General features: G+C 45.7%; 2 protein-coding genes across 4 annotated transcripts in view; one reads left to right on the forward strand and one right to left on the reverse strand.

Annotated features, from left to right (window-relative positions):
* The window catches only part of LOC137658792 (pre-mRNA-splicing factor CWC25 homolog), a 585,361-nt gene that overhangs the window by 35,009 nt on the left and 522,729 nt on the right, over positions 1–27,623 (forward strand). The gene's annotated exons all lie outside the window — the stretch shown is intronic.
* Positions 1–27,623, reverse strand: LOC137658784 (RING finger and transmembrane domain-containing protein 2-like). Of its 3 annotated transcripts, none has more exons than XM_068393811.1 (9): positions 27,529–27,623; positions 26,656–26,804; positions 25,039–25,208; positions 24,265–24,729; positions 12,689–12,819; positions 4,073–4,250; positions 2,227–2,380; positions 1,780–1,929; positions 1–1,281 (listed from the first exon to the last, which is right to left on the reverse strand). In XM_068393811.1, the coding sequence occupies exons 2-9, from the start codon at positions 26,782–26,784 to the stop codon at positions 1,054–1,056; spliced, it is 1,605 nt and encodes a 534-aa protein (XP_068249912.1). In that variant the 5' UTR covers positions 26,785–26,804; positions 27,529–27,623; the 3' UTR covers positions 1–1,053. The 3 variants fall into 3 exon arrangements, with proteins under 3 accessions (XP_068249912.1, XP_068249911.1, XP_068249913.1); XM_068393810.1 differs by having other exon boundaries at positions 1,780–1,992; XM_068393812.1 differs by lacking the exon at positions 26,656–26,804 and having other exon boundaries at positions 1,780–1,992; positions 27,529–27,617.

The following is a 27,623-nucleotide window of genomic DNA, read 5'->3' on the forward strand; positions in this document are numbered from 1 at the left end:
AAAAGCCCTTTTTAAATACTGAGGTTTGCCCCCTGGAAAGACACGGACTAGACAAACTGAAAACTTAAATGAAGGTACATGATACATATATCAAGAAACACCACATCACAGGAATGGTAAACGTAAAATAAGAAAAAATTTTATCAAATCTGGTAAAATTTCAACCTAAATATCCTTGAATGCAAAATGCACTGGAAGAAAAAATACCTTTCATTACAACAAAGGTTCTTATATACAAAGAACTCTTACTACTTTATCAAGATTTGAATAAGATCCACTGTACAGTACTACTGCACAATTCATACTATGTACTTTTCTTACAAGTCCAAATCACAGGTGTGATCAGTATTTAAATAAGTGCCTCCTAGTTATATGTATAATTCCCCTTCTAACAAAATGAAATGGTACAGTTTGAATAAAAAGTGAGGCAACCAAGAGAGCCAACAGGAATGTGGGACATGAGGCAAAAGTAATCATTATTAATGCAAGAACGGATATAGACCAACGTCCTTTAAATTATCACATGTTTTACCAGTCTTTGTCTGAATCGGTTACGTTTCATTTGTTCGTTTGTCCCTGTGACTTTCATCCCACCTGACTTAACATCCTAATAAGACATATTTCCCACGATTAACCGACTGCAACGTTCCTCTTCTCATCCTTAGTTCTAGCCAAATCCATTTTGGAGATAAGACAGTTATTTTCCTGGTCTAAACATGCTTCTAAATCCAACCCTAGTTTATACAAAAGGAGTCAAGGTGGGACAAATGAAAATCAAGACAGGAACCATCCCTACCAGTGAGGGAAAGAGAAACGGCAAAATAAACCTCAAGTGCTGCCTAGTGCTAACATATGATGTTCTATTAGAGTATTTATGATTATAAAAATATAAAAATACAATAAGAAATAAAGAGAGAGAGAGCTGCCAGTCAATGTAAGCTAACCCCCTACTACAAATGATAACTAGGCCATAACATAAAGACTGGTACGAATATATTCAAAATCTTAAAAATGTACAGTAATACCTCTGTCTCCAGGTATATCACAGTTTCATTAGTAAAGATGGAGGAAATGCGATGTTCCTCCATCTCTCCATGCAGGGTCATCTGTTACTTGAGTTCGGCACATCGGGCAGGTCGGCTCTTGATCTAACCATTTGACAACACACTGCTCACAAAATATGTGGTTACACTGAAGCATTGTGGGTACCTGGAAGTCATCGTGACATATCGGACACACGCCAGCATCTTTCAACTGAGCTTTGGTGGGTGTACTAAAATTCTGTGGGGAAAAGTATCACAATAATACAATACACTTTAGGAAAAATCATAGCTTCTGTGAAACAAAAATAATGTATAGTAATTTCAAATACTATACGTTGGAAAATTTCTTCCCCTAACTATTTCTCAAAACTGATTTAACAAGCTTCTGTTTTGTGAAGACTTAACACTAGTGAAGTAAATGAAACCTGACTATATGAATGGTTTTTGCATAAGTTGTACTACTTAGATGCATCCGTCTCAAATAAACGTTGGAATTATGGACATTGTTTTTTGGGTTATGAATATTATAGCAGCAAGTTTTTCTTTGCTAAATTGAGGGTTTTAAAACTTACTATAAATAAGGATTCTAAGTTGTATTCCTTGGAATTTATATGTCTTTTGAAAATAAACTTAAACCCTTCCCAATCAATACTAAAGTAACTAAATGCACATGTAAACAATGACTACACTAAGAAGCTGACAGATAAAATGAAAGATAAATCAATAAAATACTTACAACATTGTGTATGAACTTGTCAATAGCTTCGTGTAGACTTTTCATCCTGACGACCACATCTGATCCTTTACAAACCAAATATGAAGCCGTTAATATCACACCTATGATAATTTTTGGTCCATAGTATCCGAAAAGATATGAAAGCCACACCTGAATTGGTATTAAAGATTGGTGCAGTTGTGAAATCAACTCTATAATCAAAAAGGACCTCCCCTGAAAGAAAGAAATTTATGGTATTTTTAAGGTTCATAATTTCCTCAAATGATATTATTATAGTATCAGCTAACAATGCCATAAATGTCATATAGCACCCAATAAAGCAAGGACTTGGATATAAACATTAATATCAATCGCACAAAACAATCCCCAAAGCATTGGACTTATAGCATCCTGCTTTTCCAACTAAGGTTGCAGCTTAGTAGTAGTAATAATAATAATAATACTCACTCTGTTTTGGTAGTGCATTAAGGACTGAGGAAGTATGGTGACAAATGTTTTCACTAAAACTGTTGCCAGTTTCACAATATAATCTGAAACTATCACCATCCAGAAGAGGTCTAGGACTCCGAACCCCTCTCGATCTACAGGGATGAGCAAGACACTGGAAAGAGATTAGTTTATTAACCAAGTGATTCTTTCTCAAGGTTAAAAACAAAATTATTAAAATAACTTACATCAAATGTCATTGAATTTTAAAAGTTAACATTACAAGTCATTTACTGTACTTTATAACAAATACTATAGTAAAAAACTTTTCAAATTTTCAAAATATTTACTCTCTTTGGCTTACTCAATCCACCATTTTGTTGATAAACAATCAAATTAGTCAGGAAACATTATCTACAAATGATAGAATAAAATTTTAAGTCAGACATAAAGAATATGCTGGGGAACTGACATCCACCAATACTACAGTAGAACATTTATGTTGAACTCTTTCCTACACTAATAAAAACTGACTTGATCCACACCATCCACATCTCTAAGCTTATAAACACACCCTCTACAATATTCTTATTTCTCTCCAAAATTATTCAGAATGTGGCAGCTCTAGACTTGATCCTTTTAACTACCTTAACCTAGCATTTGCTTTTTTTCTGTTTTTGCAACTATTTATGGAGTTAATGTGCTGTGTGATCGCCAGGGATTTTTCTGTAAAAGGCTAGAACAGGGATTCTGTGAAGGATATGATCCTGAATTAAGTCGTAAATGTAAGTCGTAAACTTTATAACTTCAAACCTCTATAGTCAATAGTGCCGCTACCAATAGGAAGGCAGCTGCATCGCGTGATTTTTTGGGAGTCAATCAGAACACCGCAAACCTCCACTTTCTACCAATCATGGGCCAAGAGAACCTCAAATGTTGAAATCATCTGGGCAATCTATGACATGTCATTACCGAGAACCAATGATACTACTGGAGACAATGCTACTCACGCCAAGACTCCATCTTCATACTGGTCACCAAGACATAAACAAGTCTATTGGTCAGATTCCATTTAAAGAAGAATCTTCCTCTGCTCTTAATTAACAGAAATCCAGTTGCAATAAGTTATCCACTGTTTTTAGTAATACAATAGTGTCAACATAATGGAGGTACTTCTTTACTGTTCAAGATCACCTTTGATAGTTTTTGTTTTGTTTATGTGGTTGGCTCTGACAGCGTGTTGGAGATGACGTAGATTTTGTATCTTATCACCCATTCCAGTTTTATGAACTTAATTCCTATGTTATTTTTATTAAAAGTTTTCTAAGTACAGTATATTTCAAAGACTAATAGAATACTGTAGTAGTAGTAGTGGTAAAAAAGAAGTAAAAACATATAAGTAATGTGAGCCACATAAGGAGTGGGAGAATGGTAGGGATTGTACCTTTATAAAACACCACAATGTTTGGTGACCTTCTCTTTAAATTTCTTCTCTAGATCAAGGATAGTCTACCCTTCAGTATAACAAAAGCATTAGGGAATAGCAAGGAAATGAAATCACAAACTGAAATGAGAAATGTTCCAACCAGACACAAACTTAAGAAAAAAGAGATAATCAACTCATCACTAGATAACTACTTCTCCCTGCTAAATAAAGTAACTGGTGAGGTATACAGACCACTCTTAGGGTTGTTCCCTACCAAGATGAATTTGTCTATTACAGTACAGGCTTTAATTTTGTTAATCATAAAAATCCAGCTACCTAGAGCAAAAAATGTTGTCACAAACACAAACTGCATGCAGTCACAAAAACTATTTAAATTTACTTTAAATCGCCATCCCCTTAAAACTTACACCACATACTTACGTGTTGATAATCTTATCACTGCTGTAACAGTAACAGAGCAAGAACACACCAGACGGTATGCTAACCACAAGTGCTAGCAACGGCTTGACGGACCTCCGTCCCAGACGAGAAATGGACTTCTTCAAAATGTTGTTACTCCATAAGAACCCAATTACAAGGGATAATATGACCAAGAGACCTGTAAGAAAAGGATTTTCTAAATCATAATATATAATGCTTAGAAGTATTTGACACAAAATATGACAAATTCGTATAAAATTTGTATTTTTCCTAACGATATAAACCTTAGCTATTAATTTCGGGGTATTACTTTCGGCAAAGCTGAAATGACAAGCCATTAAAATTTAGCGAGGGTTAACTCCCCATACCGCTAGTTAGCGGGGGTAGGGGAGGGTAGCTTGCTACCACTTCTGCTCACACACCAGTGATTTAGCTCACTTTGCTTGGAGGTAGGACTTCATGGGGAATAGGGCTGGGGGGAAATTTTGTATAAATAGCTAAGGTTTGTATCGTTAGGAAAAATACAAATTATCTACGAACTTGTTGTTTGTTCCGTAACTGGAATACAAACCTATGCTATTTACTTAGGGGCGACTCACACATTGGGAAGGGTGGACGTCCCTGGCAATCTGGATTTTGGCTTTACCCGGGGGCTCCTTATCTGAGAATGTTAGTACTCAAAATAAGGAGTCCCTGCACCTCGCTAAAACCTTGCTACACAAGGTGTGCGGCCTATGCAAGCTGTGCGTTGAGATATTTACAAGTGTCACTGTCCAAGTACAGTTATTCCGAGTCTTTTTGTAGGAAAAACTGTTGTAACCAAGAATTTCCCAATACCACCTCGCCAAGGTATGGGAACGCAACAGTATTAGCTTAATACTAGGTACACAATTGAGCATGGTTTACCTGCAGTAGTTTGAGGTCAGCTTATGCAGAGAACCCAGGATGCTGCTTTCCCCAAGAGAGGGAAGGATGAAGAAAAGAATAAGAGTCGGTCAAACCTTTTCATTCACACAGACTAAATCAGGGTAACAATGCCCTCAACCTTCTGCTACTTGTCCAAAAAGGAGCTTGAGGTGTACAACCAGATGTTGTGCAGCCACCACAGGACCGATAGAGATCGCATAGAGTTCCTGTGGGTCACATCTTGCAGGAGAAAGGTTGTGAAATTCACCTGGAGCATTGACATCCTTGCTTGTAGAACCTGCATCACAGAGTAATCTGCTTAGAAGGGCCTATGCCCTTGACATTGTGGGTCGACGTGTTGAATGAGGATCTGGTTTCAAAGTAATTGATGACACTGTGAATCCAGCAGAGATGATGTTTTGGTGATCCTCCTCTTGTGCTGACAACAACAGAAGGCACCTGGGTGGACTGTTGCCGTTCTCTTGAGGTAGAACCTCAAACCTCACCAAGGGTACAGCAACAGATGATCTGGATCGTCAGTTACTGAGTGGAGACGTTGTTCAGGATCCGTCACCTCTAGAGGCTGTGTCGGGCAACAAACTCAGGCATGGAACGCTGCCTTTCACCCTTCTCATGAATGGGCGATGTCGAAAGAGAGACCATGAAGTTCCTTGACTCGTTTGGCCGCTGTCAAAGTGTATAGGAACACTGTCTTCTAAACCAGGTGAAAATTTGTTGCCTGATGAAGTGGACCGTAGGGAGGTCTCCTTAGGGACCGGAGAACTCGAACTATGTTCCGAGAGGGAGGTCTCATTCCCAATGGGAAAAAGCAACTTTGTAAGTCCGCATGAGTTAGGAAATATCTAGCGATGAGGGGATGTCCCTTCATTTCGGTTTGAAGGCGAGGCTCAAGGTTGAGTGATCGCCTTTACATGCTGAAACTAAAAAGGGGTCTTTTCTTCTGCATATACTCGAGGATTCCGCTATTGCTGGAATAGAGGTATCGATTGGAGAGATGCACTTTCCCATGACACAAACCACAGAAGACGTTATACTTTGCCTGGTAGATTGATACCGAGGAATTCCTCAGATATCAAGACAACCTCTTTGCAACTTATTGCGAAAGCTTCTCCGAGAGAGGAAGTTGGGTAGTCTACAGGCGTACAATCATAGCGAAGCTATAGCTTGTGGTAGATGTCGAAGTGTGGTTGTCTGTGACGTAAAGAGGGTTCTCTTGGAGGCTCTATCAGGAGCTGCAGAGGGTTTGGAAACCGTTCTGCGTAATGCCCTAGCGGAGCTATGAGAGCCCTTGAGAGGCTTGTTGAGTACCCTTTCCTTAAGACAAAAACAGGGACAAGACGTAAACATTGTTGTTGTACCCACCGTTGTTGGCATGCTTCTTACCAGAGAGCCTAGGGGTCTAGGACTGGGGAGCAGCGGAAGCCTGAGGTTCAGGGGGCGTTACGAACAGATTCATAGTTGGAGAACCCCGTAAGGTTAGGACTTTGTGGGCTACGAGGTGATCCAAAGATCATTCGGTACACCTTATTTAAGATGCTGTGCACAGATTGTCGGCGAGCACATTCCTCTAGTCTGGAATGAAGCGGGCTGATAGTGGTACCGAGCGGACTTCGGCCCATCTTAGCATTTATACTGTTAGATGGGAAGAGGCTGAGAGCAAGTTCCTTCTTGCTTGTTGATGTGAGCCCCTTTGTGGTGTTGTTGCTCATTACACCACTGACTGGCCCATTAGGAACAGATGAAGCTGTTGAAGGACCGGAAAGTTGGCCTTCATCTCTTAAGAGATTTTAGTGAAGGTACTTTCGGACTCTGTCCAGAGGCCTGAGGTCAGGTGGTGCAGAATTATGGTCCCTCCTCCCTTCTTTTGATGTGTCTTAGCACAGCATCAAGTCCAAGGGGTGGGGGAGGAGGGGAAAGTTACACCACTCCGTAGATTCTCGACCGACACCCATCCCTTGAGGTTCGTCCAAGCTTCTGGTCCCGTGGGGATCATAATGTCCGGGGAATCAAAGAACTGATTGCAATCGGACTCAAGCCGCCACTGGAGAGAAGTGTCTGAGGAGAAATCGTCACTCTGGTCTGGGAGTTCTTCTCGTCTTGAGAAAGGGTCTTGTGACCTATCTACACCTTATTATCCTGTCTTTGATGAGAAGGTTTTGCGGAGATTGGTGTCTAGAATCATTCCCAGATATACCAGTCTTCAGAGAAGGAAGTAGGGAAGACTTCCAAAGGTTTACCATTATCACCTGATCTTGGCAAAAAGATTTCAGAAGTGCCGGTGCTAACGCAAGGTTGCCACCAAGTCTGCTAGTGTCAGTCAGTCATCTAGAAACTGGCCTCGGCTACGACCCGAGGTTCTCTCTAAATTGATCTTTGATCTAATTAGTAGGAACCCTAACCTCGCTAAAATCAAAGTACTGTAGATATAAGGTAACACACTGATAGCTGCCTGCAGAAGCTTGTGTGAGAGAGACTAGTGGCTTGTCTATACTGTTCGTAGGAACTCGAAAATAATCATAGAGTTCTAAGACATACCCAATACCCTCCCTCAAGAGGTATTAGACGTGACCAAGTATATTCAAATACTCAGGATGCACAAGGGAAATGAATCGTACCTGCAGAGAGTTGAAGGGCAGCTATGCTGTGGTCTTGCGGAGCTGTTTCCTCAGGGGGGGGGGGGGAGAAGGTGAAAGGAAGAAAGGAGCCAGACATTCTTTCTCATTCACCCTAGACTAACCTGGATAACCTTAGTCCTCAACCCTCTGCTACCTGTCCATCAAGGAACTTGAGGCATTAAATCACTTGTTATGCAACCACCACAGGACCAATGGAAAAGGTTTCCACGTTCCTGTGGGTTATATCTTTCAGGTAATGGGTGGTGAAGGTCGTCTGACGCTTCCACACGCCCGCTTGCATTACCTGTGCCACAGAAAATTTTTTCTTGAACGCCAGGGACGTTGCAATGCCCCTAACGTCATGAGCTCTGGGTTGATTGGACAGAGGAGGGTCTAGATTGAGAGCATTCTCAATCACTCTCTTTATCCAGAGGAAATACTGTTCCTTGTGACCCTCCTCTTGACCTTCCTTGTGCTAACGAAAAGCGCTTGCACACGGGGCGAGCTGTTGATGTTCTTTTCAAGTAACACCTCAGACTCCTTACTGGACATATAAACAGTTGGTCTGGATCTTCGGTTACGGAACGAAGACGCTCTATCCGGAATGGGCCAAACCTGGAGTCCAGCACACCCGTACTTTGAGTCTTAGCCACGAACTCAGGGACGTAACTGAGGATTACTTCTTCCCATCTCCTAGAGTGGGAAACGTCAGCAGATAGACCATGAAGTTCGCTGACTTTCTTGGCCAAAACCAACACGAGCAGGAACACCGTCTTCCATGTGAGATGGAGATCGGAAGCCTGACATAATGGTTCATATGGGGGGGCCCTTCAGAGACCTGAGGACCCGAATCACGTTCCAAGAGGGTGGTCTAAGCTCTACCTGGGGACAAGTAAGCTCGTAACTACGTATGAGCAAAGAAAGTTCCAACAAGGAGGAAATACCGACTCCTTTCAGTCTAAAGGCGAGACTCAAGGCTGAGCGGTAGCCTTTGATTGCCGAGACCGAGAGAAGCATTTTTTCCCGAAGGTATACAAGGAACTTTGCTATGGTTCTAACAGGCATCAAGAGGAGAGATTCCCCTCCCACGACACCAACCAAAGAAAACGGATCACTTCGCTTGGTAGACTCCCTCTGTGGATCTCCTGAGGTCTCCAGCCATTCTTTTTGCAACTGGTTGCAAAAAGCCTCTCTGTGTGAGTTGCTGGACAGTCTCCAGGCGTGAAGCCGAAGCGAACTACGGCCTTGTGGAAGATGTTGGCATGTAGTTGTTTGATGAGGTCGTGTCGTGGAGGGAGCTCCCTCGGGATCTTCGTAAGGAGTAGCAGAAGGTCTGGGAACCATTCTGCATGATGCCATAGCGGAGGTATCAGAGTCATTTGCAAGTTGTTGCTTGCTCGTACCTGGTTGGACTTTTCTCATCAGACAGAACGGGGGAAACGCGTAAGCATCCAGGTTTATCCAGTTACTGAAAAGTACCTTGCCAAAGAGATTGGAGATCCGGGACTGGGGAGCAGTATAACGTGAGCCTGAAAGTCAGGACCGTTGCGAACAGATCCACTTTCGGGGAACCCCACAAAGTCAGGACTTTGTTGGCTATCAAAAGATTCAAAGACCACTCGGTGACAACTATCTGAGTCGCTCTGCTCAGCTTGTTACCTAGCACATTCCGCTTGCCCGGAATGAAGCGAGCTGATAGAGTCACCGAGTTATCTTCTGCCCATTTGAGTATCTCTACTGCAAGATGGCATAGCTCCTGTGAAAAGGTACCGCCATATTTGTTCAGATAAGCTACTCCTGTGGTGTTGTCGCTCATTAATACCACGGAGTGCCCCGCCAGGATCTGGCGGAACTGTTTGAAGACTAGAAAGGCTGCCCTTATCTCTGAGAGATATATGTTCTGGTACCTTTCTGATTCAGACAATTGGCCGGAGATGTAATGGTGCAGCATGTTAGCCCTCCAACCTTCTTTTGATGCATCTGAAAAGAGCATCAATCCGGGGGAGAGACGAGAAGATCGACCCCTTTGCAGAGGTTCGGCTCTGGTAGCCACCATCTGAGATCCGACTCTTCCTCTAGTCCTATGCGGACTAGCTGATCCCGGGAATCGGTAGTCTGATTCCACTGGGATTTCATACGCCACGAGAAATCAGAAATCTCATCCTGAGGAGACTGTTGGGGACCAGTTGGGTCAGAGAAGAAAGGTGACCGAGAAGGCGAAGACAATACTGCGGTGGGAGCTCTTCCCGTCTGAGGAAGACCTGTACTATCTCCCTCAGTCTCTGAATTCTTTTGACTGATGGGAAAGCTTTGTGCCTTAGGGTGTCTATGCGCATGCCTAGCCTAGTATGCCAGTTCTTGAGAGGGAGGCAAATGAGACTTCTCAAGGTTTACCAAGATCCCCAGATCCTGGCAAAACCTTAGAATCTCGTCTCGGTGGCGGAGAAGGTCCTTCTCCGCCTCTGAGTCTGCCGGAATCAGCCAGTCGTCCAAGTATCTTAGGAGACAGATGCCAAGTGTATGAGTCCAAGATGATACTAGGGTGAACTCTCTCGTGAAGACCCGGGGTGCTATGGAAAGACCGAAACACAGTACCTTGTACTGGTAATGCTTCTGGTTGAGCATGAATCTTAGATACTTCCTGGAAGACGGATGGATTGGGATCTGGAAGTATGCGTCCTTCAGATCTTGAGTGCACATGAAGGGTCAGCGTGACTTAAAGCATGAGAGCCCGTAGGGTCAGAGTAACCTGTGTTGCGAGACTCCGAAGGGTCAGCGCAATAGGAAACCGAAGTTTCCCTGTCACAAGACACCGAAGTGTCAGCGAGACGAGAGGCACGAGAGCCCAAGGGCTCAGCGTCACTGATGGCACAAGAGCCCGAAGGCTCAGCGTAACTAAAACCCGAAGGTTCAAAGTCTTGTGAACCCGAAAGTCCAGCGCAACGAAGGCCCGAAGGACTCATAAGGTCATGAGTACCCACAGGATCAACATGACGAGAGCCTGAAGGCTCACAATCACGCCAGCAGGTTAAAAAAGGCATCTCCTCACAGACTGAGGAGAACATCCAGGATGGAGAGGGGGTCACAAACCCTTCCACCCTACGATCCTCCGGAGAGTAACGCAGAGCAGACTCCGCCCAAGGGGGAGACTGGTCCAGCTCTAAGGAAACTTCCTCCGCAGGGGAGGAAAGTTCTCCTGAAGGAGAACGTCGCTTAAGACAAGGCTCTGGCTCTGCCTATGGAATAGAACCATAAGCGTAAGGGGACCTCCAATACCCTGAGGCGGTCGAGAAAGCTCTGCCACAGCCCCAGGTGGATCAGCCAACTCCTCTGTGTCAGAAGCAGACTCAAGGCCGGAACCGATGGGCTGCAGCAACTGCATCCACACTAGGAGGATCAACCTCCTCGGAGGAAGGAGATGACCGCCTTCTCTCAGCTCCCCTCTGAAGGAGCTCGAAGAGAGCTTCCTTCGAAGGGGGACCATCGACGTCCAGCGATGGCCAAAAGGATACAAGATCAAAGAAAGGGCAGGCACTTCCTGGGGAAGGGAAGGCGCCAATTCACTCGACTGTACCCTGGAAGGGCCCGGCAGAGGAGCAGCTTCGGAAAGAGATTTGGGAGTGGAAGAAGCAGAAGTCCGTGAATTCTTCAATTTCGAGGAAGACCCTGAAGGTGAAGAATCGTGCTTAGAATTCTTCTTCTTCCTATGCATGAACCTCTCCCACTGGGAGGCAGGCCACTCATGACACTCAACACAGTGTAATCCCGTAAACACCAATGTCCCCGGCAAGCCGGGCACAGGAGGTGAGGGTCCGTCTCAACGGACGACATGAAGATACCGCAGCTGCGGCCCTCATGACCAGGACATGTCCACATAACGGGACAGCAACCACACACACACACCTGCACAAAAGAAAAAAGAAAAGCAATACTAATAGTCAAGGCAGTTTATAAGTTAACGGGAGAGCCAAAGGCAAAAGTGGTTACTAAGTCGACGGGTGTGAGTGAGTGAGGTAGCCGGTCTACCACAACCACTAACTAGCGAATGAGGTAGTTATCCCTCACTAAAATTTTCTTGGCTAGTTTTCAGCGTTGCCGAAAGTTAATACTCCTATAAATAGCGAAGGGTTTGTATCTGTGCCGGGACAAATACAGTATATAAACACAGAAAAATCTGGGATAAACAAACAAAGATGTTATATTGTACAATTGGGTATATACATGCAACCCAGAGCATGTTTTTAATGGTGTCTAAATATTTCAGTAAAATACCAAAGGCAGGTTTCCTTCAAGCTCTGATGACATTTACATGTTTCCTGATAATGCAAGTCACTGTCTATAATTACTTTATGTTTGAATTGGTTTAAACTTTTCAAATTAGATTTACATAAAATCTCATGATATACAATATGCTTTATGCAACTATTAGCAGTTTAAGTTTTCCTAATATTTTTGGGCTAAACAAGTCGTCCATCATTTACTAGCTCAGATAAGTGACCGAAGGAATCCAAAGATATTAATGTATTTAATCATCAAGAAAAAAAGATGTAAATACCTAAATAACTAAATTTAGAGCATCAAGTGCATTTCATATAGACATCATACAAATAAGATGTTGAAGAACTATGTCTTGGGAACTCACCCAATGCCTATGTAATGGGATCACTACTGTACAGTATATACAAATAAAAAAATATTAAAAGGGCAGGCCAAAGCTCCAATTACCTCTACTGTCATTACTACAAATCAAAATCCATAAAACAATACAGTGGCCATATATTGTCAGATAAAATGGTAGCATTTTCCAGTGTATACTGTAAGTAAAACACCACTAAATTCAACATGAGAGCTCCTATACGACACCAGTTTATGTTGCAACTGTGGCACACCTTTCGACCAACACTGGGTATTACTTACTTAAGAATGAGAGTGAGTCAAAGCTAGGCAGGGGTGGTGGGGAATGCTTGGGGATGGTTTCAAAGTCATCACTGACATTCACAGTCACAATATTTCATGCAAACATAAACACTGAATTCCCCAAAAAAGGTTAAAGACTAAATCAATAATAACTTACCTGTGAAATGATCAAAGAATGCTTTGGCCAATAAAATCAAAAAGAAAATGCAGTAATGCCAGGCAACGACCAACAGGCTGTGTACTTCAGGAAACTGGTTCAGGAGGTCAAACAAGGAATCACTTGGGCTCCTGTGGAGATTGTGAAATAAAGTGGCTAGCTGGCATCATGAGAACTTAAAACCTTCATAAACTTGCTAAAACTGCATCATCATCAAATGACTTGCAATTAGCTACCGCATACCAAAGCTGTTAAAAAAAAACTTTGAATCTATTAACTATTTAAACATTCCTGATGACCTAGTGGGAAAAAATGTTAATCTGCGCTGGATAGTCAAAATATTTACGAAAAACTTTCGTTAAAAGACTAAGCTTTCCTTCTTGAATATTCATCCCTCCCTGTAAATAAATAACAATTTCGATGTTTCAGTAATCAGCATCGTTTACATCATATAAGAGGTGGAGATACTGAGGAAACTATACTATAGTCGCAAAAATAAAACAAGACAGGATACAGATACTTTTACAGTCTCAAACATTATCACATTCCAAGATTTAGTGATTAAAAAGTCACAATTTTTAAAAATTAGTTGCATTTTTCCTAACTATACAAATTATCGTTCTTTAATAGGAGACTCATCCTTAGAAGGAAGCCACTACGAACCAAATTTCTGGCTGCACCAGCTTTTCTGAGAATTGCCAAAGCACCTGATCCAGTGGCACTGTGGAACTGCAGCAACCCTTATATTCCCTTGATATTATCAATAACAGTCAGTATAATTTTTCCTTTAATTCGCTCTATTTGCACAATATACCATCCTTCCATTAATGAAAGAAATAAAAAAAAACCTTTGTATGGAACTGCGTACTTCACAGTTCGAGCAGTGTGGTATTTTGCTGTTGTGCGCAAGTGCACATTAATTTTTCACTATTTTTTTTTAAATTTTTTGTTCCCTTCACAATTTCCATGACTACGCCTGAAAGCAAACACTTTTCAAAGGACTATGAATTCAGAAAGACTAGATGCACTTGCAGTGCTTTCAATGGAGAAAAATGTCCTTGCTCATCATCCAGAGATCAAGGAGTAAATTATTGATCTTTTCACACAAATTAAAACAAGAAGAATGGATTTCTTTTTTAAAGGAATGGATCAAGCTTTAACAGTAACAATTTATATTATAGTAAGAAAAAATGTTTGATTTTCTTCTTTTAAGAATCTATCAAGTGTCGGAATAAATTTTCTTAAACCTGATTGTTTCCTTTTACACAATATTAAAAGAGAGGTTACAAATTTTCTGGAGCAGTAACACCCCACTCTAATTTAAGCCATGAGCTGCCACTGCTACAGACATTAATTAATTAATGCCCATACCAAATGTAGGCTAAATGGTAAATCATCACGGGAGAACCTACATTGTCAGACTGTATCAGCAGCTACAGCATTATGAGAAATATGATCAAATACAGTTTATCCATACTCCCCTTTGTCTTGGAGGAAGAGGAAAATACCTCTTAACAAACTCTGTCTGTAAAGAAATGTTATTTAGCTATGGAGCTCATCTGTATTTAACGTACGGTTTAGCCCATAGCGGCAACAACTGTGTCACCCACACGAAAGGGGAAAAAGAAGAGTAGAACGCCAGTCATTCTACCTTTTATTCTAGGCTTAATGTCAAAATAGTTATCTTGGACATGAGGATTCTTGTCCCAAGAGAGCTACGCTGGCCTCATATGACACCTATTGAGCAGAAAAATAGTAGGAGGTAAAGGATTAGCCCACTGAAGTGTCTCCAATGACCCAAGATTCACGAAGAGTGTGATCATGAGAAGACCAAGAATCATATTTCCAATCCCACTTACAAGAGAAAATGTTTCATCAGACGTAAAAGTGAGGAGACTACTCAATAGTTCTCCTCTCACCCCAAGTTCGCTACCTCAATTGCGATGGACCCTCACCCCAAGTCATCTTCTCTCCCTTCAATACAGAGGTATCTTCAGAGAGCGAGAGACTGAGGTGTTTATCGTAAGTCCAAGAAAAGGAAGACAAGGACAAAACCCTTCATCCTGAACAACAATGAGGGTAATTAGTCTCGTATGAGACCAAGCCCTGGTAACAGGAACATATAGGCTTGTACTGTAGTGCTAAAATACTTTGCCTGGTTAGGTTGGTTCTTGGTAAAGTACTGTCACTATCTCTCTCTCTCCCTCTTACACATAAGGAGAGACATCGGTTGGAATCTCATGGGACTCCTGTCGATCAGTATTCCCAAACTACTGCGATGCCTTCTAAACAGCAGCAGTTGGAAAATCTGATAAAGAGGAACGAGGAAAAGTAGGAGTACATGCACTTCTTCTACTTGACAGCCTACTTCAGTGTCAAGATCTTTACCACCAACAAGGATACTCCCACAGAGGAAGAGGTCACACGGGCCTCTTCAATTCAAAAGCAGTCGAGACGAAACCAGTGGGTACCATGTCCTCCAGTGCCTCCACAGATTTAGCAGGAATTAGGATAGTCACTACAGGGGCAGTTTAAGAAGTCTTGGCAGCAGCCAAAACCTTCTCACCCCACTAGCAATGCCCAAGGAAAGCCAATTTATTTGGGTTCAGGATGTGATAGCAACAGCCATGGGAGAATCTCACTGCCCTCGTAACAAGGGTAGGACTGCAAACACCTATGTCTGTTGCAAAAAGGATAAAGATAAGGATCAATGACAGCTTTGGATATAAACATGCAACACTTCTTACTGGCTTTATATGGTCACAGCCTTTTCCATTCATTCTATAAAGATAAAAATGTTAAATTCGGAGATAATTTGTATTTTTCCTAACCATGAAAACCTTAGCTATTTACATTGGGTTTACTTTCGGCGTAGCTGAAATTGACGAGCCAATAGATTTTAACGAGGGTTAACTACCCCCGCGCTAGTTAGCGGGGGTAGGGGAAGGGGTAGCTTGCTACCCCTCCCCCCCACACCAGTGATTTGTCTCATTTCACTTAGAGGTAGGACTTGACTTGGGGGACAGGGCTGGCAGGCAAATATGTGTAAATAGCTAAGGTTTGTATGGTTAGGAAAAATACAAATTATCTCCGAATTTGTCATTTGTTCCGTAACCGAAATACAAACCACGCTATTTACATTAGGTGACTTACCCCTTAGGAAGTGTGGAAAGTCCCCAGCCTTACTGGCTTTGGCTTTACCCGGGGACTCAGACTCCGAGTGCGTAGCACTCGAGAAAAGGAGTCCCTACGCCTCACAAATTCCTTGCTCCGCAAGGAACGTGTGGCCTACGTAAGTTGTGTGTGGAGGAATAGAGAGTGACTCGTCCCAGAAAGTTGACCTGAAGTCCTTTAGATAGGAATCTAGGCTAGGACGTTCCCAATACCACCTCGTCAGGGTATGGGGGACGTGACAGTATTAATTTAATACTAGGAACACAAGGGAGCATGGTTTACCTGCAGAGGTTGAGGTTAGCTATGCGGAGACCAGGATGCTGCTTTCCCCAAGAGAGGGGAGGATGAAGAAAGAAGTAAGGGCCAGACATACTCTTTCATTCACGCAGACTAAAACCGGGTAACAACGCCCTCAATCTTCTGCTACTTGTCCATTAAGGAGCCTGAGGTTAGACCAGCTGTTGTGCAGCCACCACAGGGCCGATAAAAAACGTATCGAGGCTCCTGTGGGTCACATCCTGCAGGTAGTGGGCTGTGAAGGTCGTTTGACGCTTCCAGACCCCAGCTTGAAGCACCTGCGTCACAGAGAAGTTTCTCTTGAAGGCCAGGGACGTAGCGATGCCCCTGACGTCGTGTGCCCTAGGGCGACGTGACGGAGGAGGGTCCGGATTCAAGGCGTGGTAGATGACCCTTCGAATCCAAGCCGAGATGGTGTTCTTGGTGACCCTCCTCTTCGTCCTGCCTGTGCTAACAAACAACGCTTGCACGCGGGGACGAACTGCAGCTGTCCTCTTCAAGTAACGCCTCAGACTCCTCACTGGGCATAATAGCAGATGGTCTGGGTCGCTTGTTACAGAACGGACACTCGTGACCCTGAAAGAGTCGAACCGTGGGTCCGGCACTCCAGGGTTCTGAGTCTTGGCAACAAACTCAGGGACGAACCTGAACGTTACCTCCCCCCATCCCCTTGAATGGGCGATGTCGTACGAGAGACCATGAAGTTCACTAACTCGTTTGGCAGAGGCCAACGCGAGTAGGAAAGCCGTTTTCCAAGTCAGGTGGCGATCAGAGACCTGGCGTAATGGTTCGAAGGGAGGTCTCTTAAGAGCCCTGAGAACCCGAACCACGTTCCATGGAGGAGGTCTCACTTCCGACTGAGGGCAGGTAAGCTCATAGCTACGTATGAGTAGAGAGAGTTCTAGCGAGGAAGAAATGTCCACTTGTTTCAGCCTAAAAGCCAGGCTTAAGGCCGAGCGATAGCCTTTCACCGCCGAGACCGAAAGGTGCATTTCCTCCCGCAAATAAACGAGAAACTCCGCTATTGCTGGAATAGTGGCATCGAGTGGAGAGATACCTCTCCCACGACACCAACCACAGAAGACTCTCCACTTCGCCTGGTAGACTCCCGCAGAGGACTTTTGCAGGTGCCGCGACATTCTCTCCGCAACCTGTTGCGAAAAGCCTCTCTCCATGAGGAGATGCTGGGTAGTCTCCAGGCGTGTCGTGGGGGAAGCTCTCTCGGGAGCTCCGTCAGGAGCTGCAGAAGGCCCGGAAACCATTCCGCGTAATGCCATAGCGGAGCTATCAGAGTCATAGACAGGTTGACCGATAGTCTGGTCCTGTTGAGCACCCTTCTCATCAGACAGAACGGTGGGAAGGCGTACATGTCGATGTTGTCCCACCGTTGTTGGAAAGCATCTTGCTAGAGAGCCTTTGGGTCCGGGACTGGGGAGCAGTACAGGGGCAGCTTGAAATTCAAGGCTGTCGCGAACAGATCCACCGTCGGGGAACCCCACAAAGTCAGGACTTTGTTGGCTATCTGAGGATCCAAAGACCACTCGGTACTCACTATCTGCGAAGCCCTGCTCACACTGTCGGCGAGCACATTCTTCTTGCCAGGAATGAAGCGAGCTGATAGTGTTATCGAGTGGACTTCGGTCCACCTCAGAATCTCTACTGCAAGATAGGATAGCTGATGTGAAAAAGTACCTCCCTGCTTGTTGATATAAGCCACTACCGTGGTGTTATCGCTCATCACCACCACGGAGTCACCCGCTAGGGTCCGTTGGAACTGTTGAAGAGCCAGGAATACGGCCTTCATCTCTAACACGTTGATGTGCAGGTACTTTTCTGATTCTGACCAAAGGCCTGAGGTCCTCTGGTTCAGAATGTGGGGCCCCCACCCTTCTTTTGACGCGTCCGAGAACAGCGTCAATTCCGGGGGAAGGACGAGAAGATCCACTCCCTTTCGCAGGTTCTCGTCGACCAGCCACCACCGCAGGTCCGCCTGTTCCGAGGGTCCTATCGGAACCATTAAGTCCGGGGAATCGGATCCTTGATTCCACCGGGACTTGAGCCGCCATTGCAGGGATCTCATCCTGAGACGGCCGTTCGGAACCAGACGGGCCAGGGAGGCTAGGTGACCTAAAAGATGCAACCACGATTGGGCTGGAAGCTCTTCCCGCCTGAGGAAGGGTTCCACCACCCTCCTCAGCCTTGCTATCCTGTCGTCTGATGGAAAGGCTTTGTGGAGATTGGTGTCTAATAACATGCCTAGATAAACCAGTCGTTGGGACGGCTGCAGAGAGGACTTCTCGAGATTTACCAAGATCCCCAGATCTTGGCAAAGTCGCAGGAGCCTGTCTCGGTGTCGAAGAAGGGTCGACTCCAAGTCCGCCAGCATCAGCCAGTCGTCCAGATATCGGAGGAGACGGATGCCGTTCCTGTGCGCCCAAGACGAAATCAGGGTAAACACTCTGGTGAACACCTGAGGTGCTGTGGAGAGACCGAAGCACAGCACCTTGAACTGGTAGGTCTTGCTGTCTAGGCTGAATCTCAAGTACTTCCTGGAAGACGGATGGATTGGGATCTGGAAGTACGCGTCCTTCAGATCCAGTGTGCACATAAAGTCTTGTGGTCTCACCGCAAGTCTGACCGTGTCCGCTGTCTCCATGTTGAAAAGAGTTTGCTTGACAAACTTGTTCAGAGCTGAGAGGTCGATGACAGGTCTCCAGCCTCCAAACGCCTTCTTTACAAGAAAGAGTCGACTGAAGAAGCCTGGGGAGCCGTCGACGACCTCCTGGAGAGCATCCTTCTTGAGCATGGTCTCGACTTCTGCCCGAAGTGCTAGCCCCTTTGCCGATCCCATGGCATAGGAGCTCATCGACACTGGATTCGCTGTCAGGGGAGGTTGAGATGTCGTGAATGGGACGCGATAACCTTGGTCGATCACGGAGACCATCCAAGAATCGGCCCCATGTTGCTGCCACCTGTGCATGCTACTTTGAAGGCATCCCCCCACAGGTAGACACGCGGGGGGAACGCCACTTCTAGCGTTTACGGCCGCGGCCGCTCCCTCTAGGAGTCTTGCCTCCCCTGGAGGACTTACTGCCCCTCTTGTCCTTGACAGGAAAGGGCTGGGGCTTAGACACCACTTTCTTAGCTGCCGGCGCCTGCTTCGGTGTCCTGCGAGGCTGCTGCTGATGTTGCTGCAGAGCTGGAGGCTTGTAGGGCCGAGATGCAAGGACCCTTTGGAGGAGCGAGTCCTGGCTAGACTTCCTCCACCTCTCAGCTGTGCGTTCCATATCCTGGGGCTCAAACAAACTTCCCCCAAGGATGGTGGAGTGTCTGAGCCTGCAGACATCCACGGCGGGGACCTTCGGGTGGATCTTCTCAGTCACCGCATCACGACGCTTCAGCACCGAGTTGGCCCACAGGTTGGTAACCTGGTGTGCCAAGAACTCGATGGAGCGAGTGCCCGAGAGGAGGAAGGTCTCCAGGGCCTTCCTATTGCTCTCCTTAGACAGATCTTCAGAGCGCAATAAGATGCCCTGGGAACCCAGCCAGACATCTAGCCACGAAGTGCCCTGCATGGCGCACTTCGCGACCTTTGAATGTCACCTGCCGGGCGGAGAGCTTCTCAAGTGGAACTCCTCTAGTAAGCTCTTCCACAGAATGGTGGAGGGGAAGAGCGAGGCTAGACTCCCCCATGATCTCAAAATACCGAGGAGGTGGGAGGAGTCTGTTCCTGGCAGAGGAACGACTGGAGGAGGCAAGGTCTGCAAGCTGAGCGTTGACCCTGTCTCTGGCACTCTTCACCCCCCTGGGACCAGGGCAGGGCCGCACTGGCCTTTGGGGGCTTCTGAGTTCCATAGACCTGATCCAGGACCGTGTCCTTGCCCTAACGATGGGCGATCTCCGGGTCCTTGAACCTGTTGAGCTGCCTCATCAGGCTCAAGACCTGCCAGAAGGCATGCTCAGACTCATGCTGCTCACCTCCCTGCGGACTGGCAGCTAAGTCTCCTGTCCCCGGAAGCTCTTCCTGGGGAGACACGTGGACGTTCTCCCGGGGTCTGGCTGGTTCCTGATGAATTCGCGAAGAGGACTTCGGAATCGTCTTGGAGTCCTTGGGTTCCCTCCTGGGCGGGATACAAGACTTCAGCAAAGAGGTCTGGAAAGTACCTTCCACGCGAAACGATTCCCCTCCACGAGGAGGAGACTCCCCCCTTGATGCCGAGGGAGAGACCGCCGCCTCGCTGGATTCTCCTGAGGACGGAAAGGCCTCGTCCACAGGAGAAGGAGAAAACGACTGCAAAGGGGATGGAGCCTTCCTGGCGGACCTCTTAGGAACCAACTTCTCCCTGGGAGAGGTCACCACGAAGTCCACTCCTCTCCTTCTCTTCAGCGGGGGCGAGGCCATCGTTGGCTTGAGTCCTAGATCGGCGAGTGCCGGCTTCATATCCTTCACTAACGCACGCATCAGAGGACCAAACCAGGACTGCCGAGATACTGACACAGAGTCCGTAATTCTCGCTGGAGGGAAGGGGATCGCCTGACCCTTCGGAGTGGATGCAACTGGGCCTACCTGCAAAAAAAGAAGGGGTAGAAAGTTGCCTTGACCTCTCCGACGATTCTTCCTTGTCCTGCGAGAGAGACCTGCGCTTGCGCGGAGGTGATCCTGACTGCGACCTGGAAACACGCGTCCCTGCTGCCGCCACGAGCTGCGGAACCCGACGAGAATGGGGGTCGCACTGGTGCTCGCGCGGGGGAGTTCCCAAAGGATCGCGCACGAGGGGCTGCTGGAGCGCGGGCGCGTAATCGCGCGGAGATAAACGAGCGCGAGCGAGTCGTTGGCGCGTGGGCAAAGGAACGTGCGGGCGCACAGGAGATCGCTGAAAGCCAGGAGAAAGGTACGGCGCAGGAGAACGATGGTGTCCTGGAGACCTGTGACGCGTGGGCGAGCGATGGCGAGTCGGCGAACGATAGCGCGTTGGTGAACGCTGGCGAGTCGGCGAACGATAGCGCGTTGGTGAACGCTGGCGAGCAATGGCGCGTGATGGCGCATTGGAGAGCGATGGCCCGTAGAACGCGCAGGCGAACGACCGCGCGTGGGCGAGCTGGTCGCAGGAGACCTATGTCTGTCAAGATCCAGGTGGCGCTGACGCGTAGGAGAGCGCTTGCGCGCAGGCGATAGATTGCGCGGGCGGTCAGGAGATCGCCGGGACTCAGGGGAGCGCTGACGCGCAGGAGATCACGGACGTGCTGGAGATCGCTGACGCGCTGGAGATCGCTGGCGCGCAGGAAGACGACGCGTAGACTGCTGCGCAGGAGCAGGTGGCGCAACGTGCAAAGGCGAATGCTTGCGAACGGGCTCAGGAAGAGAAGGCGCGTGGGCGTGCCGGAACTCTGGATGTACGCGCAGGAGACTGTGTGCATTGCTGCGCAGGAGAAGGATGACGAGCAGGAACGCGTGGGCGAGGAGGAGTTAAATCCTTGCCCGCGTCCAGATCTGGAGCGTGGGAGCGTGTCAGGAACTGGATGCGCAGGTGCGCGCTTACGAGCAGGAGATCTTGTGCGCTCAGGTGACCGTTGGCGCGCTGGGCGCATAACAGGAACAGGAAGTTGTATGTTGTCCATGGGAGCGCGCTGGCGAGCAGGGGGGCGTTGACCATCAGGAGAGCGCTGGCGAGCAGGAAAGCGCTGGCGAGGTGAGTCAGAAGACTGCAAAGATGGAGAGCGCTTGCGCGCTACTGCGCGTTAGGAGGGCGCGCAGGGGAACCCTGGCGCGCAAGGGAAGCCCCCACACCGTGGGAGACATCCCTATGTCCCGAAGGGACCGATGCCCGTCGGCTGACGAGTTCAGGAGTCTGCTGGCCATCTGCACAGGAGGTGGAAGGTCTGGCAGGCGTAGGAGATCGCGAACGATCACCGGAGATGTCCAAGGATGTGGCTGCTACAGTCTGCTCCCGGCGAGGAGGATCCTCATCGGAGGACGGAGGAGGAGACGGCTCGAAGAGGCGCCTCTTGACTCCCTTAAAGGGAGACGGGAGGCCCCTGCGACGAATAGGACAACGAGCCTTACGGCGAAGGCGCCCACGAGGGAGGTCATCAGGATCGTCGGTCCTCCGAAGAGGAGTCTCAGTCAGAGCGCTCCCCCGAGGGGGAGACGTAGCCACAGGAGAGACCGTGGGACCCACCTTCCCCTTCGAAGGATGTTCGGAAGGGGTAGGAGAGCCTTCAGCAACGTCCGCAACATCAGGAGCCGCAGAGGTTTGACCAGACCAGTCGGAAGCCTCTGCCACCACGACGTCGACAATAGACAAAGGATCTACCTCTGCTATCACCGGCGACTGCTTGACAACGGCCCCCAAACTGGATAAGGTCAAACAGGGCTTACTTGGAGGGCAGGCCCTTAAGCCCCAAGGAAGCCCAAAGCTGAAAAAGATCATCGTTAGAAACAGAGTTATCAACGTTATCAAAATCCTCCCCCGGGGGAGGAGGGGGAGCCACCCCGCTATGGGAGGCGATGCCCTCCCCCGCACCCCGAGTTCGGGAAACAGAACAAGGGTCTGCGCTATCACTCGGAGGCCTCTCACGAGAGGCCGGTCGAGTGGGAGCTTCGGAGGAGGTTTGGGCGGCGGAAGAAGAGTCCCTGGAGCCTTCCTCCTTCAAGGCAACCCCTGAAGGAGAACGGTCTCTCTTGGACTTCTTCTTACGCCGGCGGGCAAACCTCTCCCACTGGGAGGCATACCACTCCCTACACTCACTGCACGAATTTTCCGTCACACCGTTGGCCTCGACACTGCGGGCAAAGGGTGTGAGGATCGGTATCCACCGCCGACATGAAGGTACCGCAGGGGCGGCCGGCGATTCCAGGGCACTTGCGCATGATGAATACCAACTTCCAAACACACAGCTGAGGAAAAGGAAAGAAAAAGATTAAGGCTGTCAACAACGAGGACGATAGACAGACACGTCTGCACATCGTCCGAGCCAAAAGTGAAGTGAGACAAATCACCGGTGTGTGGGGGGGGAGGAGTAGCAAGCTACCCCTTCCCCTACCGCCCCCCCCTAACTAGCGCGGGGGTAGTTAACCCTCGTTAAAATCTACCGCTAGAGAGTTATGGGGTCCTTTGACTGGCCAGACAGTACTACATAGGACCCTTCTCTCTGGTTACGGTTCTTTCCCTTTGCCTACACAGACACCGAATAGTGTGGCCTATCCTTTACAGATTCTCCTCTGTCCTCATACACCTGACAACACTGTGATTACTAGACAATTCTTCTTCACCCAAGGGGTTAACTACTGCACTGTAATTGTTCAGTGGCTACTTTCCTCTTGGTAATGGTAGAAGAGACTCTTTAGCTATGGTAAGCAGCTCTTCTAGGAGAAGGACACTCCAAAATCAAACCATTGTTCTCTATTCCTAAGTAGTGCCATAGCCTCTGTACCATGGTCTTACACTGCCTTGGGTTGAGTTCTCTTGCTTGAGGGTACACTTGGGCACACTTTTCTATCTAGTTTCTCTTCCTCTTGTTCTGTTAAATTTTTTATATTTTAAATAGGAAATATTTATTTTAATATTGTTACTATTCCTAAAATGTTCTATTTTTCCTTATCTCCTTATTTCCTTTCCTCACTGGGCTATTTTCCCTGTTGGGGCCCCTGGGCTTATAGCATCCTGCTTTTCCAACTAGGGTTGTAGCTTAGCATTTAATAATAATAATAATAATAATATTGGCTCGTCAATTTCAGCTACTCCAAAAGTAAACCCTATGTAAATAGCGTGGTTTGTATTTCGGTTACGGAACAAAGAAAGAATTAATAGCTGTAATTTTGAGACAGCAAAGAACACATCCATACTGCTTGCAGCCAGTCAAAAGTGCTAGTCGGGATGACTGGCAGGCAGGCACGGCTACCCACACTTGTAAGTAGTTATAAGTACTTCAAGTTTTAATGGACCTCCCAACTTCACCGATGTCATGCTCATACTAAGGAACAATGGTTTATATTGTTGTATGAATAATTGTATTTTTTATCAATTTTAGGACAATTCCTCATATCTGCAGCAAACAATAAATAATGTGCAACTGTTAATAACACTTGTAAAATAATACCCTACCTATTGTTATTCCCGGAAGTTGCACCATCGTCACTTGAAGAGTCTGAGTTGTTGGCGTTGTCCCTTTCACTTAAACTTGTATTTGCAACTTCACGGGATATTAAGGGACGTACGGAATGTGCAACAGCATCGTTTTCGTCACTTTCATTCGTTGAATCTTGCGAGGAGTGCGAGGTATTTCCCAAAGATGCGAATGCAGCATTATTTTCTGTTTCCTGGTGCACTGGAATGCTTGTGGGGTTTAGCAGAAGATTGGATCCTCTAGAGCTGGATTCAATGTCAATGACCACATTCTGTCCGCCCCCAGGGTCTTGTTGCTGGCCATTGTCAACTCGCAATCCTGACGGAAGATGGCTGTGTTGGTATTGCCACAGATTCCTTGCATCTCCTGCTGGATCATTCCCCAAAGGTACACTTTCCAAGGAGGAGTTTTGTGTCTGGCCATCTGTGTGTCTTTGGTGCAGCCTGTGGAAGATGATGGGTTTAACATATCTTTTTAACTTTAATCAACCTATTTAAATTGCCATTTTTGATAATTTTCTTCAAAACACTCCCTTGGTCTTTTATTTTATGAAAGCAACCACTTCTAAGCTCATAAAAGTTAGGTTTGTTCCTTGTGAAAGAATTATATTTTCAAAATAATAATATTTGCCATTAATTTTTTTTCATATAAGACTATTCAAAGAAAATCTATATTTATACTAGTAAAAAAAAAAAAAAATTGTACTGTAATCAAATATCCATCTTAATGTCATATATTTTTTATTTGCTTACCTTCGAGCAAAGGTATTCAAGGTACGCTGACCTGTCTGTGCTACGAACGGTCGGAGAGATGTGAACACTTGACGCCAACTGTTGGAATGAAAGCGACCAGTGAGGGAGAGGGGCAAAACACTGCGTCGCTCCTCAGATGCCTGGATTCGTCGCCCATGACCAGCCATACTCTGTCAATACCACAGACTGGATTACTAGAGAGATTATATAAAGGAAATTCTTGTCTGATAATACAAAATCTGAAACTATGAAAGCAGCTTTAATGTCTTACATATTGAAATTCTAAAGGAAAGAATGGTTGTTATTTGACCGGTTGCTCCACAGCAAATGCATACAAAGGTGAGCGAGTTTACAGTTCAGCTGTCAGTGTTACCAACGGCAGGACAGAACACGAAGTATCAGGGTTGCCAATATAGTAAATAATTGGGAAGGTTATTAGGATTCTGTGCTAGATAAATTATCCTAAGGTATTGTTTAATTATATTTTTATTTCAGCTAAATACCATCTTCAATATTATTCAAATTACGAATAAATAAATAGAGATTGTACAGTACTACCATCAGTAATATAATACGGTATACATTTATCAATTTTATTTTACTGTAGCACAATATTCATAAACTTTTAACCAATATAATTGAATATCCCCCTATTTACACACTAGTGTGAACCCCTTATCCTCATTGGGTGTTTAAGAAAAACTTATATACTCACTTTCGTAATATTTCCCCTTTTTGGTGTTTGCTTTGGTCGCCATGACAAAATGACCCAGAAAACTTCATGAAATTTCCATAAGATGGTTCTGTTTAAACTTTGATTTCTAATATCCAGTATTACCGTATCTGTACTTTAAACCATTTGTAATCGCCAATCACAGTTGTTTTTACTGTCGTGACTTTCTCTCGGCCAATCGCCTACCTCCACTTTCTATACAAGCTACACTTCTTCATATACAAACTCCTCCCTCCACAAACTGTCATATTTGAAACAACTCTTCTTTAATTTGCATTCGAGAAAGATGTCTGTACCAACGGCATCCAAAAGAAATGATAATTTCCTTTTTGGAAGCAATAAAGAGTGTTACTTGTGTGTTTACAAGTATTTTGAATCGTTTGTTTTTAATCATCAGAAAAAGAGTATTTTTCACATCTTAGACGGGAGAAACTAGGAGATACATCTATAAAACCCAGTTTTGGGAGTGAAGTCAGTTGGATTGAGACTTGGTCTTAAGGTACGCGAGGGATATGGTGGTCCAGGGCCGGTTTGAAGGGGGCCATAGACCCCAAGTTAAGAAGGTAAGTAAGGATACACCTCATTTGTTAGGTTAGTTGGTGCTTTTAAGTTAGTTTCAGGGTGAACTTAGTTTGCTGGGAAAGGGTAAGCTATAAACACGATAGTCTAAGGGGCGGGTGGTCGCAGGGAGGCATCGCCCACAACCCCCCCATAGGTAAATAGGTAAGATATGGCTCCTAGGTTAGATAAGGTCAGGGAACCTTAGGTTAGGTGGTGTTCTTGCGATTCTTTTAGTAATAAATGGTTTTTCAGTTATTGTAAACTCCAAATGTCTATAATTTGTACTAGCCTCCTGGCTAGTACAGTTGTACATGTTTGCCTACCATTCGCGTGGCTGCAGATCGATCCCACCCCGGGACCGTGAGTTTGAGCTGTTTACTGGGGAGGCCACTGCTGTGCTTAGGCAACACAGTGGGGGGTTGGGCTTGACAGACTGACGTTCTGGTGATCATCTATTCTGATGAAACTGGAACTGAAACCGGACACCTTTCACCTTTTAAATACGGATTTCCCCCAAATATTTGCACCACATCGAAGTACATATATACTACAGGAACACTTATTAGGAAAATTGACCTACACTAGATATTTCCTAAATACATAACATACAAGTAGTAAACGTGTAAGGCTAGTCTAATGCTAGGCTAGCCTGACATGTGCTCAATTGCCCTAAGGTAGTTTAGGCGTTGAAAGTTCTCGCTGCCCCTATTATACGGCCGAGTTTTTATATATTTTAACGTAAAAATATATAAAAACTCTGCCGTATAATAGGGGCAGCGAGAACTTTCAACGCCTAAACTACCTTAGGGCAACTGAGCACATGTCAGGCTAGCCTAGCATTAGACTAGCCTTACACGTTTACTACTTGTATACCCTCCAATTTTCCTCTAAATCACCCATTATCAACTTATATCTCCTGTTACGTCACAAATGCTGCATCTTGCTCTTCCAACTAGGATTGTAGCTTAGCTAGTAATAGCAATAATAATAATAATAATGAATGAGGACACTTCAAAATTTAAGTGTTCTATATTCAACCTTCAATCTTGTGACTATACATGGATACAAACCAGAATTTTCCTATAATTCCTGTCAAATCAATAATGATCTCGCATAAAATTGACTACGATTCCTTGATGAGACCTCAAATATGTATAAAAACGTGACAAAATTTCAGAAGATAAGAGAATACTTACAGGCGGATTAGGAGCAACCCTTGCACAGTAATGTTTTGATGAAGAAAAGTGACGTAAGTTTGACACAGCTTGGGACCAGTATTGCCAGATACCAA

This window comes from Palaemon carinicauda, chromosome 19, assembly GCF_036898095.1.
Source record: "Palaemon carinicauda isolate YSFRI2023 chromosome 19, ASM3689809v2, whole genome shotgun sequence".
Lineage (NCBI taxonomy): Eukaryota > Metazoa > Arthropoda > Malacostraca > Decapoda > Palaemonidae > Palaemon > Palaemon carinicauda.

Bases quoted from the DNA above. Each gene is read 5' to 3' on its own strand.
- LOC137658784 (XM_068393810.1), bottom strand. From the start codon at position 26,784: ATGATCACCAGAACGTCAGTCTGTCAAGCCCAACCCCCCACTGTGTTG. The intron at 12,820-24,264 runs GTAGGGTATTAT...CAATCTCCACAG, and splicing joins ACTTCCGGGAATAACAATAG to GAGCCCAAGTGATTCCTTGT. The intron at 1,282-1,779 runs GTAAGTATTTTA...TTTTCCCCACAG, and splicing joins ACAAGTTCATACACAATGTT to AATTTTAGTACACCCACCAA.